The sequence below is a fragment of the Podarcis gaigeae genome (genome assembly GCF_964106915.1).
Source record: "Podarcis gaigeae genome assembly, chromosome: 2".
Taxonomy (NCBI): domain Eukaryota; kingdom Metazoa; phylum Chordata; class Lepidosauria; order Squamata; family Lacertidae; genus Podarcis; species Podarcis gaigeae.
Window position 1 is genome coordinate 74,913,610 of NC_139679.1, and position 16,236 is coordinate 74,929,845.

At 46.4% G+C, this 16,236-nt stretch overlaps 1 protein-coding gene across 2 annotated transcripts; it reads left to right on the forward strand.

The window, feature by feature from the left end:
- The first annotated feature begins 899 nt into the window (after window positions 1-899).
- Window positions 900-12,939, forward strand: GPR62 (G protein-coupled receptor 62). 2 transcript variants are annotated; one of them, XM_083726632.1, is made up of 3 exons: window positions 900-1,783; window positions 2,602-3,309; window positions 11,427-12,939. In XM_083726632.1, the coding sequence occupies exon 3, from the start codon at window positions 11,529-11,531 to the stop codon at window positions 12,762-12,764; it is 1,236 nt and encodes a 411-aa protein (XP_083582758.1). In that variant the 5' UTR covers window positions 900-1,783; window positions 2,602-3,309; window positions 11,427-11,528; the 3' UTR covers window positions 12,765-12,939. The 2 variants fall into 2 exon arrangements, with proteins under 2 accessions (XP_083582758.1, XP_083582757.1); XM_083726631.1 differs by lacking the exons at window positions 900-1,783; window positions 2,602-3,309 and adding an exon at window positions 9,720-9,860.
- The last annotated feature ends 3,297 nt before the right edge of the window (window positions 12,940-16,236 follow it).

Consider the following 16,236-nt stretch of genomic DNA (forward strand, 5'->3'; position numbering starts at 1 on the left):
AACAAGGATGTAAAAGGTAAAAATAACATTTGCACACTCAGAATACTTCTTGAAGAGCAACAGATACAGAAGCTTTATTCGGGCAGGCTTAAAATGTAATTCGGTTACAAAGATATGCAGGCATCTCCCCCCACCCCTTACACGGGGCACCAGGAAATCATTAAATAATTCAATTCAAACCCAGAAATGGCGAGTGAGAGCTGGAAGGTTCTCGTGGCTTGGGAGGAGACCTTCCCCGGAGCCCAAAGAAGATGTCATTGAGGGCGTAGGAAGCCCAGAAGAGACTTCAAGCACAGTGGGGCTTTGTTTAGGCTGCTCAGCCTCCCCGCCTAACAGCTGATGTTTGGGGTAGCAAAGCAGAAGTCGCCATTTCCACACACGTCCTCCAGACTCCTGCCAGCCCCAGAGCTTCAATTCAAGTTGTGGTCCTTTTTGCTACAGTATTTTTGGTGTGGAATGGAGAGAGAGTATAAGAGAAGGCATTTAACGGGTGCTTAGAGGTGCTGCCCACTATACACAAGTTCACTTATGTCTGTGGGGGCCCAGAATGTAACCCCTGCTCAAGGGGGGACCTGCACTTAAGTAGCTTTAAAATGGAGTCTGAACTCAGACTGCAGGTGTTCTCACATTGCTGGCCTGTGAAAGTGGAAAAAGCAGAAAGAGGGGTGAGGAGGAGGAGGATATATAGCTATGCCCTCTTTCAGTCAGGGCACAGTGGGAGTGTCTCTCAGAGTTGTCTCTAGCAAATTTACAGGAGAAATTCTGTGACCTTTAGCTCCTAACATGTGCCTATCTAGGAAAACAAGAATAGCTGTTTTGACTGCACTTAAATATCCCCGAGTTCTGGCCCCCAGGTAGCCTGGTTAGGTGACAGCAATGGCTGTACATCACTTGAAAACATCACTGGATGATTCTCAGCTGAATGCAGAAGCTGTTTGCAGGAATCTGAAGTGTTACGGAAATTCTCTCTTTAATGACTGAGCTGTGATGATGGTTTGTGTTTTTGCAGCTGTTGTGAGGGGAAGATCCATGTATGGACTCTTCTCAAACTCCTTGTCCCTATGGCCTTTGCTGTCCCTCTAACTGATCAGGGGGATCTAGTGAAGGGGTGTGCCAGGGATTCCTTACTCTTGCAAATAGAGCTCCACACTTCCACCACCACAAGGGAGACAGTAAAACATGTCCCTGGTTTTTTTTTGACGACAATCCCCTCATGACAGCTGGCTATTAATCTATGAGCCAATCATGAGAATAATGTTGTCACATAGATCAAATGAAACAAAGAGCCATTGCTCATTTGCTATGGTAATTCATGGAAATGTACGCACATTTAACATTTGCCTGTCACCTGGCTCTGAGTCCGAGATAAAATATACATGACAAGCTATACATATTGTAAAATTGGAAAGTATTATTTTAAGTAGGCTGGGAAGAAATTAGGGGTGCTTGAGGATTTTGACTTCTTTGAATTTTGAAGTGAAGTGAAGTCCACTTGGACTAATGTGTGGATCAAAACCTAATTAACGTTCAGGCTTCACCATTCTCAGAATTTTGCAATACAGCTCTCTACTGAAAAGTAGAGGAACTGTGGAAGGAGTTGGGTATGTTTAGCCTGGTAAAGAGAACACTGAGAAGAGATATGAATGCCAAATATCTAAAGGGCTTTCACATGGAAGATGGTGCAGGCTTGTATTCTCCTGCTCCAGAGGCTAGGAACCGAACCAATAGATTCAAATCACAAGAAAGGCGATTACGACTAAACACCAGGAAGAGCTTTCCGACAGTAAGAGCTGTTTGACAGTGGTATGGACTCCCTTGGAAGGTGGTGGGCTCTCCTTCCTTGGAGGTTTTAAAGCAGAGGTTGGATGGTCATCTGTTTGGGATGCTTTGAGATTTCTGCATTGCAGAGGGTTGGACTAGAATCAGGGGTCAGCAAACTTTTTCAGCCGTGGGCTGGTCCACTATCCCTCAGACCTTGTGGGGGGGGGGCGACAATATTTTGGAAAAAATATATGAATGAATTCCTATGCCCCACAAATCACCCAGAGATGCATTTTAAATAAAAGGACACATTCTACTCATGTAAAAATGCTCTGATTCCCGGACTGTTTGTGGGCCGGACTGAGAAGGTGATTGGGACAGATCCGGCCCCTGGGCCCTAGTTTGCCTGCCCATGGACTAGATAGCCCACTCTACAGTTATATGATTCTGTGATTCATAAAACATAATGAAACACATAAAAAACGGTATTTTAGGATAAAATACATTTATGAATGCTTACATACATTGAGATAAAGTGCAATCATAAATCTGTATTTTGTGATGAAATTCATATAGAAGTACTTAAATATGAATTTCCTGGCATGTTTTAATTTTTTTAAAAAAATCATATTAATGTGGAAATGGGACAGGATGAATGAACATGTGCAAAATCTACATCAATTGGAAAGAGATTGCTTTGTCTTTTCCTAGTAAAAAAACCCCCTGCGCTTGGTAACACAGGCCTCAGTGAACTAGCAGGGAGCTGTCTTTGCTCTGCTTTCACTGCAGGGGGAAAAACCATACACACCTCTGCATCATGCTTCTCTTTTTACCCCTTAGGTACCGCTTGTACAATCTGAATGGAATGGCCTGGCCCAATTATCCTCCTTGCAGAGCTGAAAATTCCAGAGGTTCAGCAGCCTCAGAACACCCATTTCCTACAACAGGGTGTCCTGGGTCACTCAAGCCTATGTATCTCTGTGGGGGGAGGTGCTTAGGACCCAGTAGAATTCTTTCTGAATGACAGACAGCGCTTTAAAAGGCCAGGCAAAGCCCAGATGTGACAGCCTGTGCCATCCACAGCGAAACAGCAGTCACTACTGCAGCAGCAGCAGCAGCAGCCTCCCAGCCCCATTCCAGGTGCGGAGAATTCAACAGCAGCACCCCCTTCCTAGTCTTGGGCTACCTCCAGGGTGCAATAATTGCCTTGCTTAAGCTGTCTTCTCCCTGCAGCAGGAAAGGACTTTGATTCCACAAACAAAGCAGATCATTGTAAACAGGACAATAGTCCTTATCCCCCCCCCCCCTCCGTTCATGGAGCTGGTACGAAAGCCAGCGGAGCATCACCGGTTTGCTGTCTAGGAAAATGGACATCACAGCAGAGCATGGAAAACTGATAAGCCTGTCAGTTCCTGAGAAGGAGGGGTGAGATCTGAAGCCGCTACTCCTGCCCTTGCTGGGAAGTTATGAAGAACTCGCTGCTCTGGAGGAGACAGAAGTCAGAGATGCTGCTGGCTAGTGAAGGACCATCAGCCTCACTCGACTTAGGTGAGTGACTTCTTTGTGGGTCCTTCTGGGGAGGTCGTAGGTCTGAGACAGCATTGGGGCAAAGGCACATACCTCATCTGGTAAGGAGAAGTGCAATGGCAGATCATCTGCTCTGCATGCAGAAGGTCACCTGTTTATTTCCCAGTATGCCTTAAACCCTGGAGAGCTGCTGTCAGTTAGTGCAGGCAAAATTAAGCCAGTTGGACCAGAGGTCTGACTCGGCTTATGGCAGTTTCCTATGTTCCTCAGCAATACAAGCCCCTTCCACTGAACGGGCTCCCTGGACCTTTCGAGGGAAATAGCTTCCTTCATCTTGTCCAGTTTCTTATCTGCAATGAATTGGGTGTGACATTCCAGAAGAGGCAGGGAAATCTAGAAATACCCTGGTACTAAGGCACAAGCAAAGCCTTTGCTTGAAATGCTAGGTCAAAATTGGCTCACCTGCATTCAAGGAGAGAGAGTAGAAACTGAAATGAGTGCAAAGAGGAGCGAAGAAAAAAGAAGGTTGTGGTAGAAAAGCTGCTCAAGGGGAGAAATGGAAAGAACTGCCTTACCTTGGTGAAAAGGAGTTTGCAGTCTAAAATGACAATTCAGTGGTTGATACATCAGCGAGGAATAAAGGGTATAAATGATATATACTTGTATAAGCCCTATAAACTGCCAAGTAGTAATAAAAGGAAGGTTTCTGATAGAAGCACCTTCCTGCTTTCAAAACTGGTGAAATCAATTATGGAGGTGATTTTTCAAGTTAGTTTGTTGGCTTGCTTCAGATTTTTTTGGATTTATACCCTCCCCCCCCCCCCACTTTCCTACATCCTTTCTGCAAAGCTGTTTCATCCCCCTTCCTTGCAACCTGTTTTACAATTTATTTTATTGTAGGTCACTATTTGCACTTGCTTGATCTTTGTGGATCACCCCATTGTCTTATCTTACGGACACCATGTGGGAGGTTGCTTCAGAGGCTTCCAGATTATAATGCAATATATGCAGACAATGAGACGAACTCTGAGGATAGCCACCAAGAGTCTCCAAAGCAGTTGTTTTTCAGCTTAAACATTGGAGCCTGCCCTCTTGAAGATTCAGTACCATTCCATTCCTCCACCCATCCAGTCCCCACAACAGCCAGTAACTATTCCATTGTTACTGAATGTAGCACTCATTGGGTTGTTTTTGGGTTCCCATCGTTAGAGTGTTTGCCCTAAAAATGTTTTTGTACTTTTGTTAGCCTTGGGGCCCTCTCAAGCCTCTTGGTGCTTCCCTCTTGTGTGTGTAAACGGTGCCATTTTGGCAACACAAGCAGCAGCGCTCAGAGCCTGAACATCAGAAACGGAGAAAACAGTTTTAAAATCAAACCTGAACATTGATCCAATTTCAGCTTATGTGGGCATGCCAAAGAACGCTCTAACACTTCAGCATTTGCCTCTTAAACATTTGAGTGAGAGCACTATCTGAACGTGCACCGAGAACTGCTGCTGGTCCAAAGCCGCAGTTTAACCAACCCTGCTCTAAGGCCCCCTTCACACCTGCAGTTTAAGAACCACCCCCACATGATGCACTCTGGTGTCTTAAGGAGGGCATGTTATGGGAATGATGCAAGTACATGGGTTGGGGCAATTGGGTGAGTCCCTCAATGTGTTTGCATTATTCACACATCTCCCCCTGCCCCCCTGCAGTTTGGGATTGCTTCATGCAGAAGTGGCTTCCAAACTGCTGGACTTGTAGCACTGTAAGAGACCCCAAAGGCCATCTAGTAAAGGGGTTTAAAGCATCAGAGACAAGTACACATAGAATGAGATACTGGAAGAATAGCCCTCGACTACCAGCTCCAAACACTTTTTCTGCTAGAGTCATTCACTTGACGGATGCTGTGGAGGTGGCCCTCAACAGAAGAGGAACAACTCACATCCGAGTGTCTCATCAGCACTGAAATTTATACCACAGGAGAATATAGTCCTCAATAAACTTATCCCAAAGGCAGTATTCTGTGGGGCAGATTGCGGAGTTTGGGACTTGCCTTACCAATGAAAAAATGTGAGACACTTGCTTCAGGCCGTACAAATTCAAACAATTGCCTTCTGACCTCCATCTTTCTGTATTGTTAGAAAGAGAAGGGTTGATAACAGCAACCAATGTGCTTTATATTGAACACATCTACCTGAATGATTTGGTACAGGGGCTGTGTCCTTTCTGCAAGGGTGAATGTTGAGGGATGGCGGGCCTTGCAAGCCGCTCTCCTTTAGGGAGGGGGAAACTGCCCCTGCAACATCTGAGATGGTCTCAAGCCAATCCTGTCTCACAGATCACACTCTCCCGCTCTGTGCGCTCTGTGCCAGGCACTGGCTGCTCTTGTGTTGTCACAGGATCATCAAGGGCCAGAGGCAGAATTACAAGTATGTGCAGAATTAGGGCCTAGTATGGCTGAGTACCCCCCAAAGTTACTAGTATACCTTGTTAACTGAGAGGGTACCTTTGAAATTTGACTTTGCTGAATTCCATACCCTCTGATGAAAATAGGGGCATCCCATTCCATTATTATTATTATTATTATTATTATTATTATTATTATCATCATCATCATCATCATCATCATCATCATCATCCCGCCCATTTGACTGGGTTGCCCCAGCTACTCTGGGAAGCTACCAACATATATAAAAATATAATAAAACTTTAAACATTAAGAAACTTTCCTATACAGGGCTTCCTTCTAAAGATGTCTTCTAAATGTTGTATAGTTACTTATCCTCTTGGCTCAGGGGTTGCCTAACTCAATACCCTCCAACATTTCTCCAATGAAAATAGGGATGTCCTAAGGAAAAGCAAGACATTCTGGGATCAAATCAGAAACAGGGACGGCTTCTGTAAATCCAGGACTGTCCCTGGAAAATAGGGACACTTGGAGGGTCTGGAATTCCAGACTTTTAGTTGTGTTGTTTCCACTTTTCATTTCTCCTACTTCTTGTTTCAAGCCAGGAAGCACTGGTCCATTAGGGCAACCAGCGTTGAGTCCTACCAAGCAAAATGTCAAGCAAATTTTTTAAGAAGCCCCCCACCCCACCCGCCCATCTCAAAGCCACAGACTTTCCTATCGCATACATCCTTCCATCATAATCTAAAGAGGTTTGGGGAGAAATTTCCATCAATCTCCCATTCTCTGACCGACCAGTTACCTCCCTCCCAGCTTTGGGATGAGCCAAGCATTTGTCACCACCACAATTTAGTTTGTTTGTTAACTAGGAGTTTGTCCAAGGCTGATTCTGAGCAAAGGAGCAAGATGACGATGACAGCAGCATGGCTACAAAAGCAGAAGCAGAAGCTGCTGGCCTGCCTTGCAGAGAAGTTGCTGGGATGGTCTTGTCGCTGGGGTGAAGCCCAATATACCTAGAGCCCTCTCCAGCAAGTGTAGAGTTGCCCAGGCAACTCAATCTGAAGAGGAATCTTCCGCCACTGTTATTACTAGGCAGGGGAGAGAACTGTTTTGCTGGATCAGCAGACTATGCACCATTTCACACTAACCTTGCCTGTCTGGGAGAGAGGAAGAACGGTGTTTGGTCTCCTCTGGGCTCTGTGCATGTATTTCTGCGCATGGATAGACTGTGGCACTGGGCATGCCTGTGTATGAAAAAATACAGCTCTAGGTGTGCCAGGTCAGTGGAGGGGGGAGGATGCATGTCACTTACAGTGTGCCTCTGTGTACATGTTGTTAAAAACTGTGCTGTGGCTATGTTTTTGTAAGATAAGGGTATGGTGGCCAGGAGAGTGTTAATGAAGCTAGAAGATGCCTTACTAGACCCAGCAAAATTGCTAGGTGCAGTTGTATTTTTAGGGAGATTGGCTGAGTCCTCTCAAAAGCTTGCCTTCTGAATGGCTGGAAAGATCTGAAGGGGGTGTGAATATGAGACTATTGATCGATATGAAATTGGCCATGTGTTCAGGCAACATGGTCCTGTTTAATCCAAACGTGTCTATTAGTTCTTTTCAAGAAAAGGGAAATCCCAGGTTGACTTTTAAGTACTAATATTTTTAGTTAAGAACAGCAGTGGAGCTAGGGAGGGATCCTCCCCAGCCCACCCACCACCCAGTGTGATTTTCCCCAGTCAAAATCCCTCCTCTCCAATAGAAAGAAGCATATGGTGTGTGACTCCACAATTTTTAATTGAATGCAAACGTTCAGGACAAATTCATGAAGGATAAGGTTATAGAGGGCTGCATTCTGCATCTGCTGTTGGAGAGTGTATGCTTCTGAATACCAATTGCTAGGGATCACAAGTGTAGAGAATGCTGTTGGACTGAGATCCTGCTTGTGAGCTCCTCGTAGGCATCTGATTGGTCACTGTGATCATGAACTAGATGGACCTTTGGCCTGGCTGAGCAGAGCTCCTCATATGTTCTTAGGTGGAGCCCAAATCAAGAACTGGGGCCTGAACAAAATGTCGTCATCGCTTATTAAGCCTCGGGCCATCCCAAACCATGTTTCCATGCCACAGGTCCATGCCATGTTCCTTAGAAGTGTCCTAGCAACATTTCTGTCTTAATGTTTTGCCGTCCTTTCAGGCATGGTGTCCCATTACTTTGCACTGGGGGCAAAGAAAGAGCCTGCATTAGTATAGCCCTGTACCACAAAATAATCTTTGGGTCATCCCGTATCAATCATATGACCATAGCTCTGGGAGACTCACCTCCACACAAACAGAGGGTGAGAGAAATCGATGGGGCCATCTGTAAAGGCAGTGGTGGGCTTTGGGCTCTCAAATTTCAGTGGTGCCCTGTGCAGTGCTGAAATTTGGTGCTCCCCTGCCTCTCGTGCTCCATTTTACAGCATTGTTTCAGCACTCCCTGCAGCACGGCGCCCAATACAACTGCACTGATGGCTCTACCCTAAATCCACATCTGCTAATGGCTAAAGCTTTCATTGTTATTGTTTACTACAGCAGACTTGACAGCTAATTTATACGTTACCAGAACAGTTGGAGGTTCCTTCCTCACGGGTGGAATTATCCATGCTGCTCTGGTAATGTGGGTCAGGTGAATAATGATACAGTTCTTTCCTCTACCAGCATTGATCTGCTCCTGGGGTTGACAATGCTGGCTTGGAAAGAAAGCATGTCATTTCCACAAACTGTCCTTGCTTCCTTCTTCCAGATGATTCGAGAGTGGCATGGAATTCAACATGCAGAAGCAGGGCTGGCCTGACACATTGTGCCGCCTGAAAAACCTCAAGATGGTGCCCCCTCACATTCCATATACAAAAGCAAACCAGGCTGGTGATTGAATTTGACTTTAGCACTGGTAATGGGACAGTGTCTTCCACTGCACCTGAGGGCAGCAGAATAGTTTAGGATGCAGGATATGTGTCACACACCACTCTCTCCTCCAAGCTCTGCCACCTGAGGCGACTGCCTCACTCTGCTTAATGGTAGGGCTGGACTTGTGTGGAAGGCGCTCCCATGCTCCCCTACAACTGGCCTAATCTTGAATGCTAACATTGTGTTTAGCCCTTAGTTTGGATTTCAAACATGGTACCTCATCACAGGGCGGTGGGGGAGGGGACTGAATAAGAGAATATCTGTAAAAGTATTACACCCTCCCCAAAAAGTGATGGAAACAATAGAAGGGAGCACCAATGGCAGGGAGATTGACCTGACTTTCAGAGGTTTAGCTTGGCATCAGCCAAGTAGTCTAGCATAAATGAGGTTAAACTATAAAATCATTGCAAGCCTCTTCCTTAATGAGGTAGACATTGCAACTTTCAATATGTTGTTTCTTATGCTAGTTTGATAGGGGGGGGTTGTGTGTTTTTGTTGTTTTTGTTGTTTTGCTGACTTTACTGGATTAAAGTGTGGTCACTTCCAGGATTAGCTAATCTAGAGGTGGGAATGAAGCCTCTCTCATTTTATTTCTTATTGATGGTGGATAGTGTGGGGTGCCTGGTGAATACCCCTACTGGAGACTGAAAAGGGAATATACAAGGATGAAGTCTAAAGCTTGTTTCTAAAAAAACTACTGGAATGAGGTATACATACAGAGAGAGAGACATACACACTATTCAAAGTAACAACACTGACAGTTTTGATTGAAAATGATTCTAGGTTGAGATAAGCCATCCTCAACATTCTTAAGAGGGCGCGCGCGCACACACACACACACACACACACACACACAGACTGCTTATTCTACCAGAAAGTGCCAGAGTCCAGGAAGATAGAGCTCATAGCAACCAATGAGGAACTTATTCCACCTACTAAAATGATGTCACTGTGTGCAGAAGAACCACCACTGCCTGTTCCCAAGAATGACCCTGATAAGGTGTCTCTTGGGAGCATTTCCTTTCTTTCCTGAGGGGGAAATCAGCCCAGGGTGACTTAATACCTCCCGGATCAATTTCTGCTCCTGTGTAAGCAGTGATTTCATAATGCAGGCTTGTTAGGTTTCATTTTCTTTGCCCTGCATATAAAGGGGCTGGTCTTGCCCCTGTGGAAGTCAATGGCAAACTCTTCCTGACGTCGCATTCTCAGAATAAGGGGCTCTTGACTGGACCAAAATGTGAAGGGGTAGGAATTTTCTACTGGCTCTGTTAGATTAGCTGCAGGATCCAGCAGTTATCTGTATTCAGTTGAGGAAAGTTTTCCCAGGTTGCCATGGCTCTTCAGGTTCTTGGGATCTCACCTGAGGAGATTCCATCCTCCACTTCAAAAATCTGCTAGCCTGTTAATCTGAAATTTGATTTCTGGATACACTCTTGGGTTTTGTTGGGTTTTGTCAACTGCAATAAGAAAATTGCTCAAGTAAACAGAATTAGAATTATATTGAGGCTGTGGCCTTGTCATGTCCCTTCCTCTGCCAGCCCAGATAAATGTTTGCAGGAAAAAAGTTAGAAGCTAGCTCAACCACATGAATACCACCTTGCATCTTATTTACTGATGCCCCTAAAGGCCTTAACCTAGGGTTCATCGGAGAATGTGATTATAATTGTGCTGCCATATTTTGAAAGTACCACACATACCAACCAGAGCAAGAACTTCCTGATGGTGCAAACTGTTGAGCCGTGAAACAGTCTCAGAAGATAGTGGGCTCTCCTTTATTAGAGGTTTGTAAGCTGAGGCCACATATGTTGCAGGAGGGGACTTCCTACTTTGGCAGAAGGTTGAAGTAGGCAGTAGTGTCCCATGAGCTAGGGTAAGGTGAAACCTCAGAGCTGCACTCCTGACATCAGCATCACTGCCACTCAGAGGCATAGCATGGGCAGGGCTGGGGGAGCTGCTGCCCTGGGCATATTTTTTTCAGAGGGCACAAGCAGGTGCTCCCATGACAGGCCCCCTTATCAAGGCCAGAGCTGCAGGGAAGGAAGCCACAACCGAGCTGGGCCTTCAGGGCAGGGGTGGTGGCAGCACCTTTTGCTCATGGCCAATGAAGGGACACCCATTGGACCAGCCAAGAGGGGGAGGGTGTTACTGCCGCTGCCCCATCATGCCTCTCCTCTCCTCTGTTTGGCTCCTCATGTGATGTCCCAGCACTGACATGCCAGAGCTCCACTCTCAGATCAGGCCTGACCCAGGGCAGGAGAGGAGAGGCAGCTGCAGCATCACTATGTTTTTCCTCTGCTGGGCTCCAGTGAGTGAGGGAGCTGCACTGCAGCCCAGCACCGCCAGATTGTCCAGTCTACCAGCAAACTATGCTACACCACTGAGGAGCAACTGCAGTCACCTCAATTACCTTTTAACAGGATGGATAAAGTCACAGTTGATTATTATAGCAATGAGCACCCCAGAGCTGCAATAATGGGAGGGGGGAGTTAGGGGGCCCTTAACAACATCTGCATGCCCAACACCATCTGCACAAAATTATGCCCCCTATAGTCTTCCAAAACAGCAATTGACGGTGCTTTCCCCTCTGACCTCCTAGTATTTAAACCACTAGAATGCCCTCACCTAGTTCATTGTGTGTCCTACTGAATTGTGTCTCATCCCTATCCCATTATAGTCAATGTGTTCCTTCTGTGTTCCAGTATTGCATGTGCAATGGTTGGTTCCCTCAAGCTACTTTGTCTCCCATTCGATTCTGGCAGCACATTCTGTTCCAGTCATTCCTATGTCACCAAGATTTCTTGTTCTCCACAGGGATCAAGAACTACCAGGAAGGAAGATGGTGGCAGTGACATATACTCTGAACATCCACTGGTACTTCTTGCTGCTAAGACACAGGCCACTTTGAACTAGACCATGGGGACAATGGTAAACAAAACTAGGATCAACTCTACCCAGGGTTTCGATGCCTTCTCTTCACTTGGGGTGTCCCAATTTCAGGAGGCCATTGGCATTTTCTTCATGGTCATGCTGAGTGTCATTGCTTTGGTTGCCAACACAGCAGTTATGGTAGTCATCCTCAAGACGCCTTTGCTGAGGAAGTTCATTTTTGTCTGCCACCTCTGCCTAGTAGATCTGCTGTCTGCCATTTTTGTCATGCCGCTGGGGATCATATCCAGCTCCACCTGCTTCAACAGGGTATTGTACAGCATCGCCGAATGCCAGACTCTGATCTTCCTGAATGTTTGTTTCATCAGTGCCTCCATCTTCACCATCTCAGTCATCAGCATTGAGCGCTACTACTACATTGTCCACCCCATGAGGTATGAAGTCAAGATGACCACTGGGCTCGCAGTTACCGTTGTGGCTTTCATCTGGGTTAAGTCCATCCTCGTAGCTGCTTTGGCACTCGTGGGTTGGCCCCAAGTCGACGGGGCCAGCAGTGCCAGCAAGTGTACTGTGTACTGGAGCCCAGGTGCCCACAAGAAGATCTTTGTGATCATCTTCAGCACACTCTGCTTCATAGTGCCCACCTTAATCATCTTTGCTGTCTATGGCAGCATCTACAAAGTGGCCCGGATCGCATCCTTGCAGCATGCTCCTGTCCCATCCTGGACTGCCACACCCAGACCAAGATCAGACTCCATTCACAGCCAAGTCACTATAATCACAACCAGGAATGCACCTCCCAGGCTGTCACCAGAACGCTTGTTTGGTGGGAATAAAGCTGCCCTCACCTTGGTCCTGATTGTAGGTCAGTTCCTCTGCTGCTGGCTTCCATTCTTCTCCTTCCACCTCCACTGCTCCATCAACTCTGTCTTGACCATCCCCAGTTATGGTGAGATTACTGTGACCTGGCTTGCCTATTCCTCCTTTGCTATCAACCCTTTTTTCTATGGGCTGCTGAACCGTCAAATCAGGGAAGAGCTGTCCAAGCTGGGGCGACACTGCCTCAGCAAGCCCCTGAGCCAAGAGCTGTGCATCTCCAGTCCAGAAGGGTCCATCCATGAGAATTTCCTCCAGTTCCTGCAGAGGACCAGTTGCACAACAGAGACCCGTTCTACGTACGTGAATTCCAGCCCTAGGAACACTTTGGACCAGACTACAATGGGGTTCCGGATCCCAGGACAGATCCCAGAAGAAACCAACTGATGAAAGACCAGTGCTTTCAAGTCACTTCAGCCATCTCTTTCCACCTGCCTTTTAAGTTAAGAGGGGTAGAACAGAAGGTTCAGTGCGCTGAAAGACCTGACCAAGCCTCCTTTAGGGAGGAATCTGAAATTGAACAATTGATTTTCTCTCTGAGAATAAATGTGATTAAACGGGTTGTTTGCTCATGGTTGCAACTGGTAGGATCAGAGCCAGGTGTACCATTAGGCTACTGTTGGCATCCACCTGGAGGAAGGGGGGGCACTGTGAAGGAGAGCACTCTCAACTATATTTGCAGACAGTAAGAGATAATATTGGAAGTGGAGGCCTTTCCACACTACCCATCTCCCAAAGTGCTTGTTGGTATAAGTGTTAAAATACTGGCTAGGCCAATAGTGCTATTTCTCCCCAACCACTGGGAAAGGATAGGTTTAGTTTTGTCATGGATAGATAGTGAAGGTCGTGGTAATTTATTTATTTTTTTAAATGTGAGCTCCAGTGCTAGAGAGCATTCCTGCACAACCCCAAAAGTAATTGGAAATGGTGGGGTGCTTTTAAACCCTCCAAAATGGCATGGATAGGGAAGGAGGGATGTGGCATTTATCCTACACCACTGATACTAGAGCAGTTTGTTTGCGCTATGGCTGATGGGAGTTGTAGTCCTTATCAGCTGGCGTTAAGGAGAGCTGTAACAACCATGATCTGCACTGGATTCATAACTACAATGCTTTGGTTGAGGAGAAGAAACAGCATTTCTCCAACAATTCAGCGCTGTGGCATGGAAGCAGGGAACACAACTGCTAGGTGGGGAAATGTTCACTGCATCACACTCAACAAATGGACAACCACTGTATATGCCCTAGGCAAGAATAACTCTAGAATTCTGGGCACTGTAGTTTGTTAATAGTTACTGGGAATTGTAACTGTGTGAATCATGAACTACAGTGCCCAGAATTCCGGGGGGGGGAGGGGAGGAATGAATGTGCTTTGAATGTGATTTAAAGGTGCAGTATAGTGTATGTGCAGCTGTAGATACAGGGGGCAGAATCCATTGCATTTCAGATGCTTGAAAGGTTTGTGCATTAAGATGGCTCTTAGGACGGTTTTCTGCTGTTTTGCCATAAAATTATTCAAACTCAGATAATATAATCCAAGCCTTCAAAGCCACTTGCCCCGACTTTGTTTTGTGGCATACGCAGAATGCGCCAGTTGCCAATTAATCTTGGTCTTCCTAAAAAAAATGGCAGGGGGGGTTGAGAAAAGTCTGTAAACCCTTCATTTCTTGTTTGTATTGAAGAGTAGGACAGCTATCAATCCCCCGGGGAACTTTAGAAAGTGAAGCTCTGTGAGGGAAATAGGGCCTCCCAAGAATTACCAGCATCCTTAGCAAACCACAACTCCCAGGATCCTTTGGGGGGAGCCATGATTGTTAGTGCTTTAAATGTATGATGTGGATGTGACTGTCCATAGTGTAGCAACACCAAGTACAGATTTTTCTCTGCTTTAGGGCTAGGCATTTTCAAAAAGAGGCACCTACCAGTGTTCTTAGTGTTGAGTGAGTGATTGGTGCTCACAGAATTTCTCTGTTTCCATGCTCTTCGTGAATAATCCTGGGTTGGTCAGAGATAGGACCATTAAGGAAAGAAAGGGAGGCGAACCTACACTGTAGGCTTTGTTCTCCCAATGAGGCCAAGTGAGAGTCAATTCATTCCAGCTGAACAGAGCCATTGGTTCTGTGTAGCTGAATCCCTTGGTGACCTTGAAGAAAGTTCCACTGAAGCAAACACTTAAAGCAGGGGTGGAGGAGGCAGCTCACAGCAGCCGGCTGAGTGAGACAGCCAGCGCAGTACCTGCCTGCCTAAAGGCACTTCTAGCAAGCCAGCCTTAATCTAAAGTGAAAGCCGCCTCTTGATTGGCTCCATGTGACAAATTTGGTCTGTCACAGTAAGATGCCAAAGAGTTGTTTGTGTCAGGGGATGACTTAGTCCTTAACTCATCAGTAGAGAGGCACTCCATTTGTTCCAGGGGCATGCTCATCGGGTGCTGTTTATATAAATCACAGGAGATGGAGGTGGTGGTGGTGATGTGGCTTAGCTGGCTTGGGCTGACTTTCTCACCAGCAGTGAGTTTTGGGTTATGTATCAAGGCTACAAACTTAGGCGCACAACCTCTCTCAGAGGAAGCCTCAGGTAGGACATGCTTTTGAGGAAACTTGCACAGGACTGGGCTTGTAGGCTGATGGTTCTGGTACAAGGATTATGAATATGACATGCCTTCAACCTCCCAACAGAGGAAGCATTTGTGGAAGGAAGGAAGGAAAAGTCCTAATGATGCTGAACCTGTGGCCCTCCAGGCACTGTTGACTCTATAGCAGCCATCATTGCTGACCATTGGCCATGCTGGCTGAGCTTCTGGGAGCTGGAGTTCAACAACAAATGAAGGGTCATAGGGTCCCCATCCCTGCCATAGTTACTATCCACACTTATATTAACTATCTTTTGTTCTTGGAAGCAAAACCTCAGGTTATTTCTGGTTTTGCATCTTATGTTTGATTAAGGAGTCCAGTTGCCTTTGATCCAACAAGGGAGCTCTATGTGCCAAAGCAGGCATCTGAACATGATGCAGATGCAGATCAGAAATGCATATAAAAGTACACCGCCATCCACATCACGGTGCTCATCCATATCCCACCAGCCTGTTTCAGTGCATGCATCCCCACCAAGGACCACCAGCAGTTGTGAGCTACGTTGCCTGAGCCTGGAGCTGGATGCATGCCAATGCTCCTGCTTGATGGTTCCACCTGGTAGCTGATTATTTCTAAAGGGAGATGGCAGAATTAAATCTGGGATCGTATGCATGCAAGGCAAGTACCCATGAGCTGTGGTTGTTTCCTTTCTGAGTTCTTGGAGCCCTGCTTCAGTTTCAGGGGCCGGGTGGGGAAAACAGTCATCCATGGCTGGAGAGACAGGGCTGAGAATTTGAGCAAGGATCTCCACAAGCTCTCAGGAGACTAGAAAGGGGTGTGAGTGGGCATACTAATAATAGTGAAAGAAGGTAGCCTACTTAGATAATTCAGCATTAGAACACACTTGATTTTTCTCCCGTCTCCCGCCGAGTCGAGGGAAGATGGGCAGCTAGAAAACAGGCTCAACTTTCCCTTGCAAGACTGCTTTGGGCCCATCTCATACTGAAGTCCCTTCTCTCAGGGGATGAAAAAGAGCCAGTGTGGTGTAGTGGTTAGGAGTGGTAGACTCGTAATCTGGTGAACCGGGTTCGTATCTCCACTCCTCCACATGCAGCTACTGGGTGACCTTGGCCTAGTCACACTTCTATGAATTCTCTCAGCCCCACTCACCTCACAGAGTGTTTGTTGTGGGGGAGGAAGGGAAAGGAGAATGTTAGCCACTTTGAGACTCCTTAGGGTAGTGATAAAGCAGGATATCAAATCCAAACTCCTCCTCTTCTTCTTTCCACC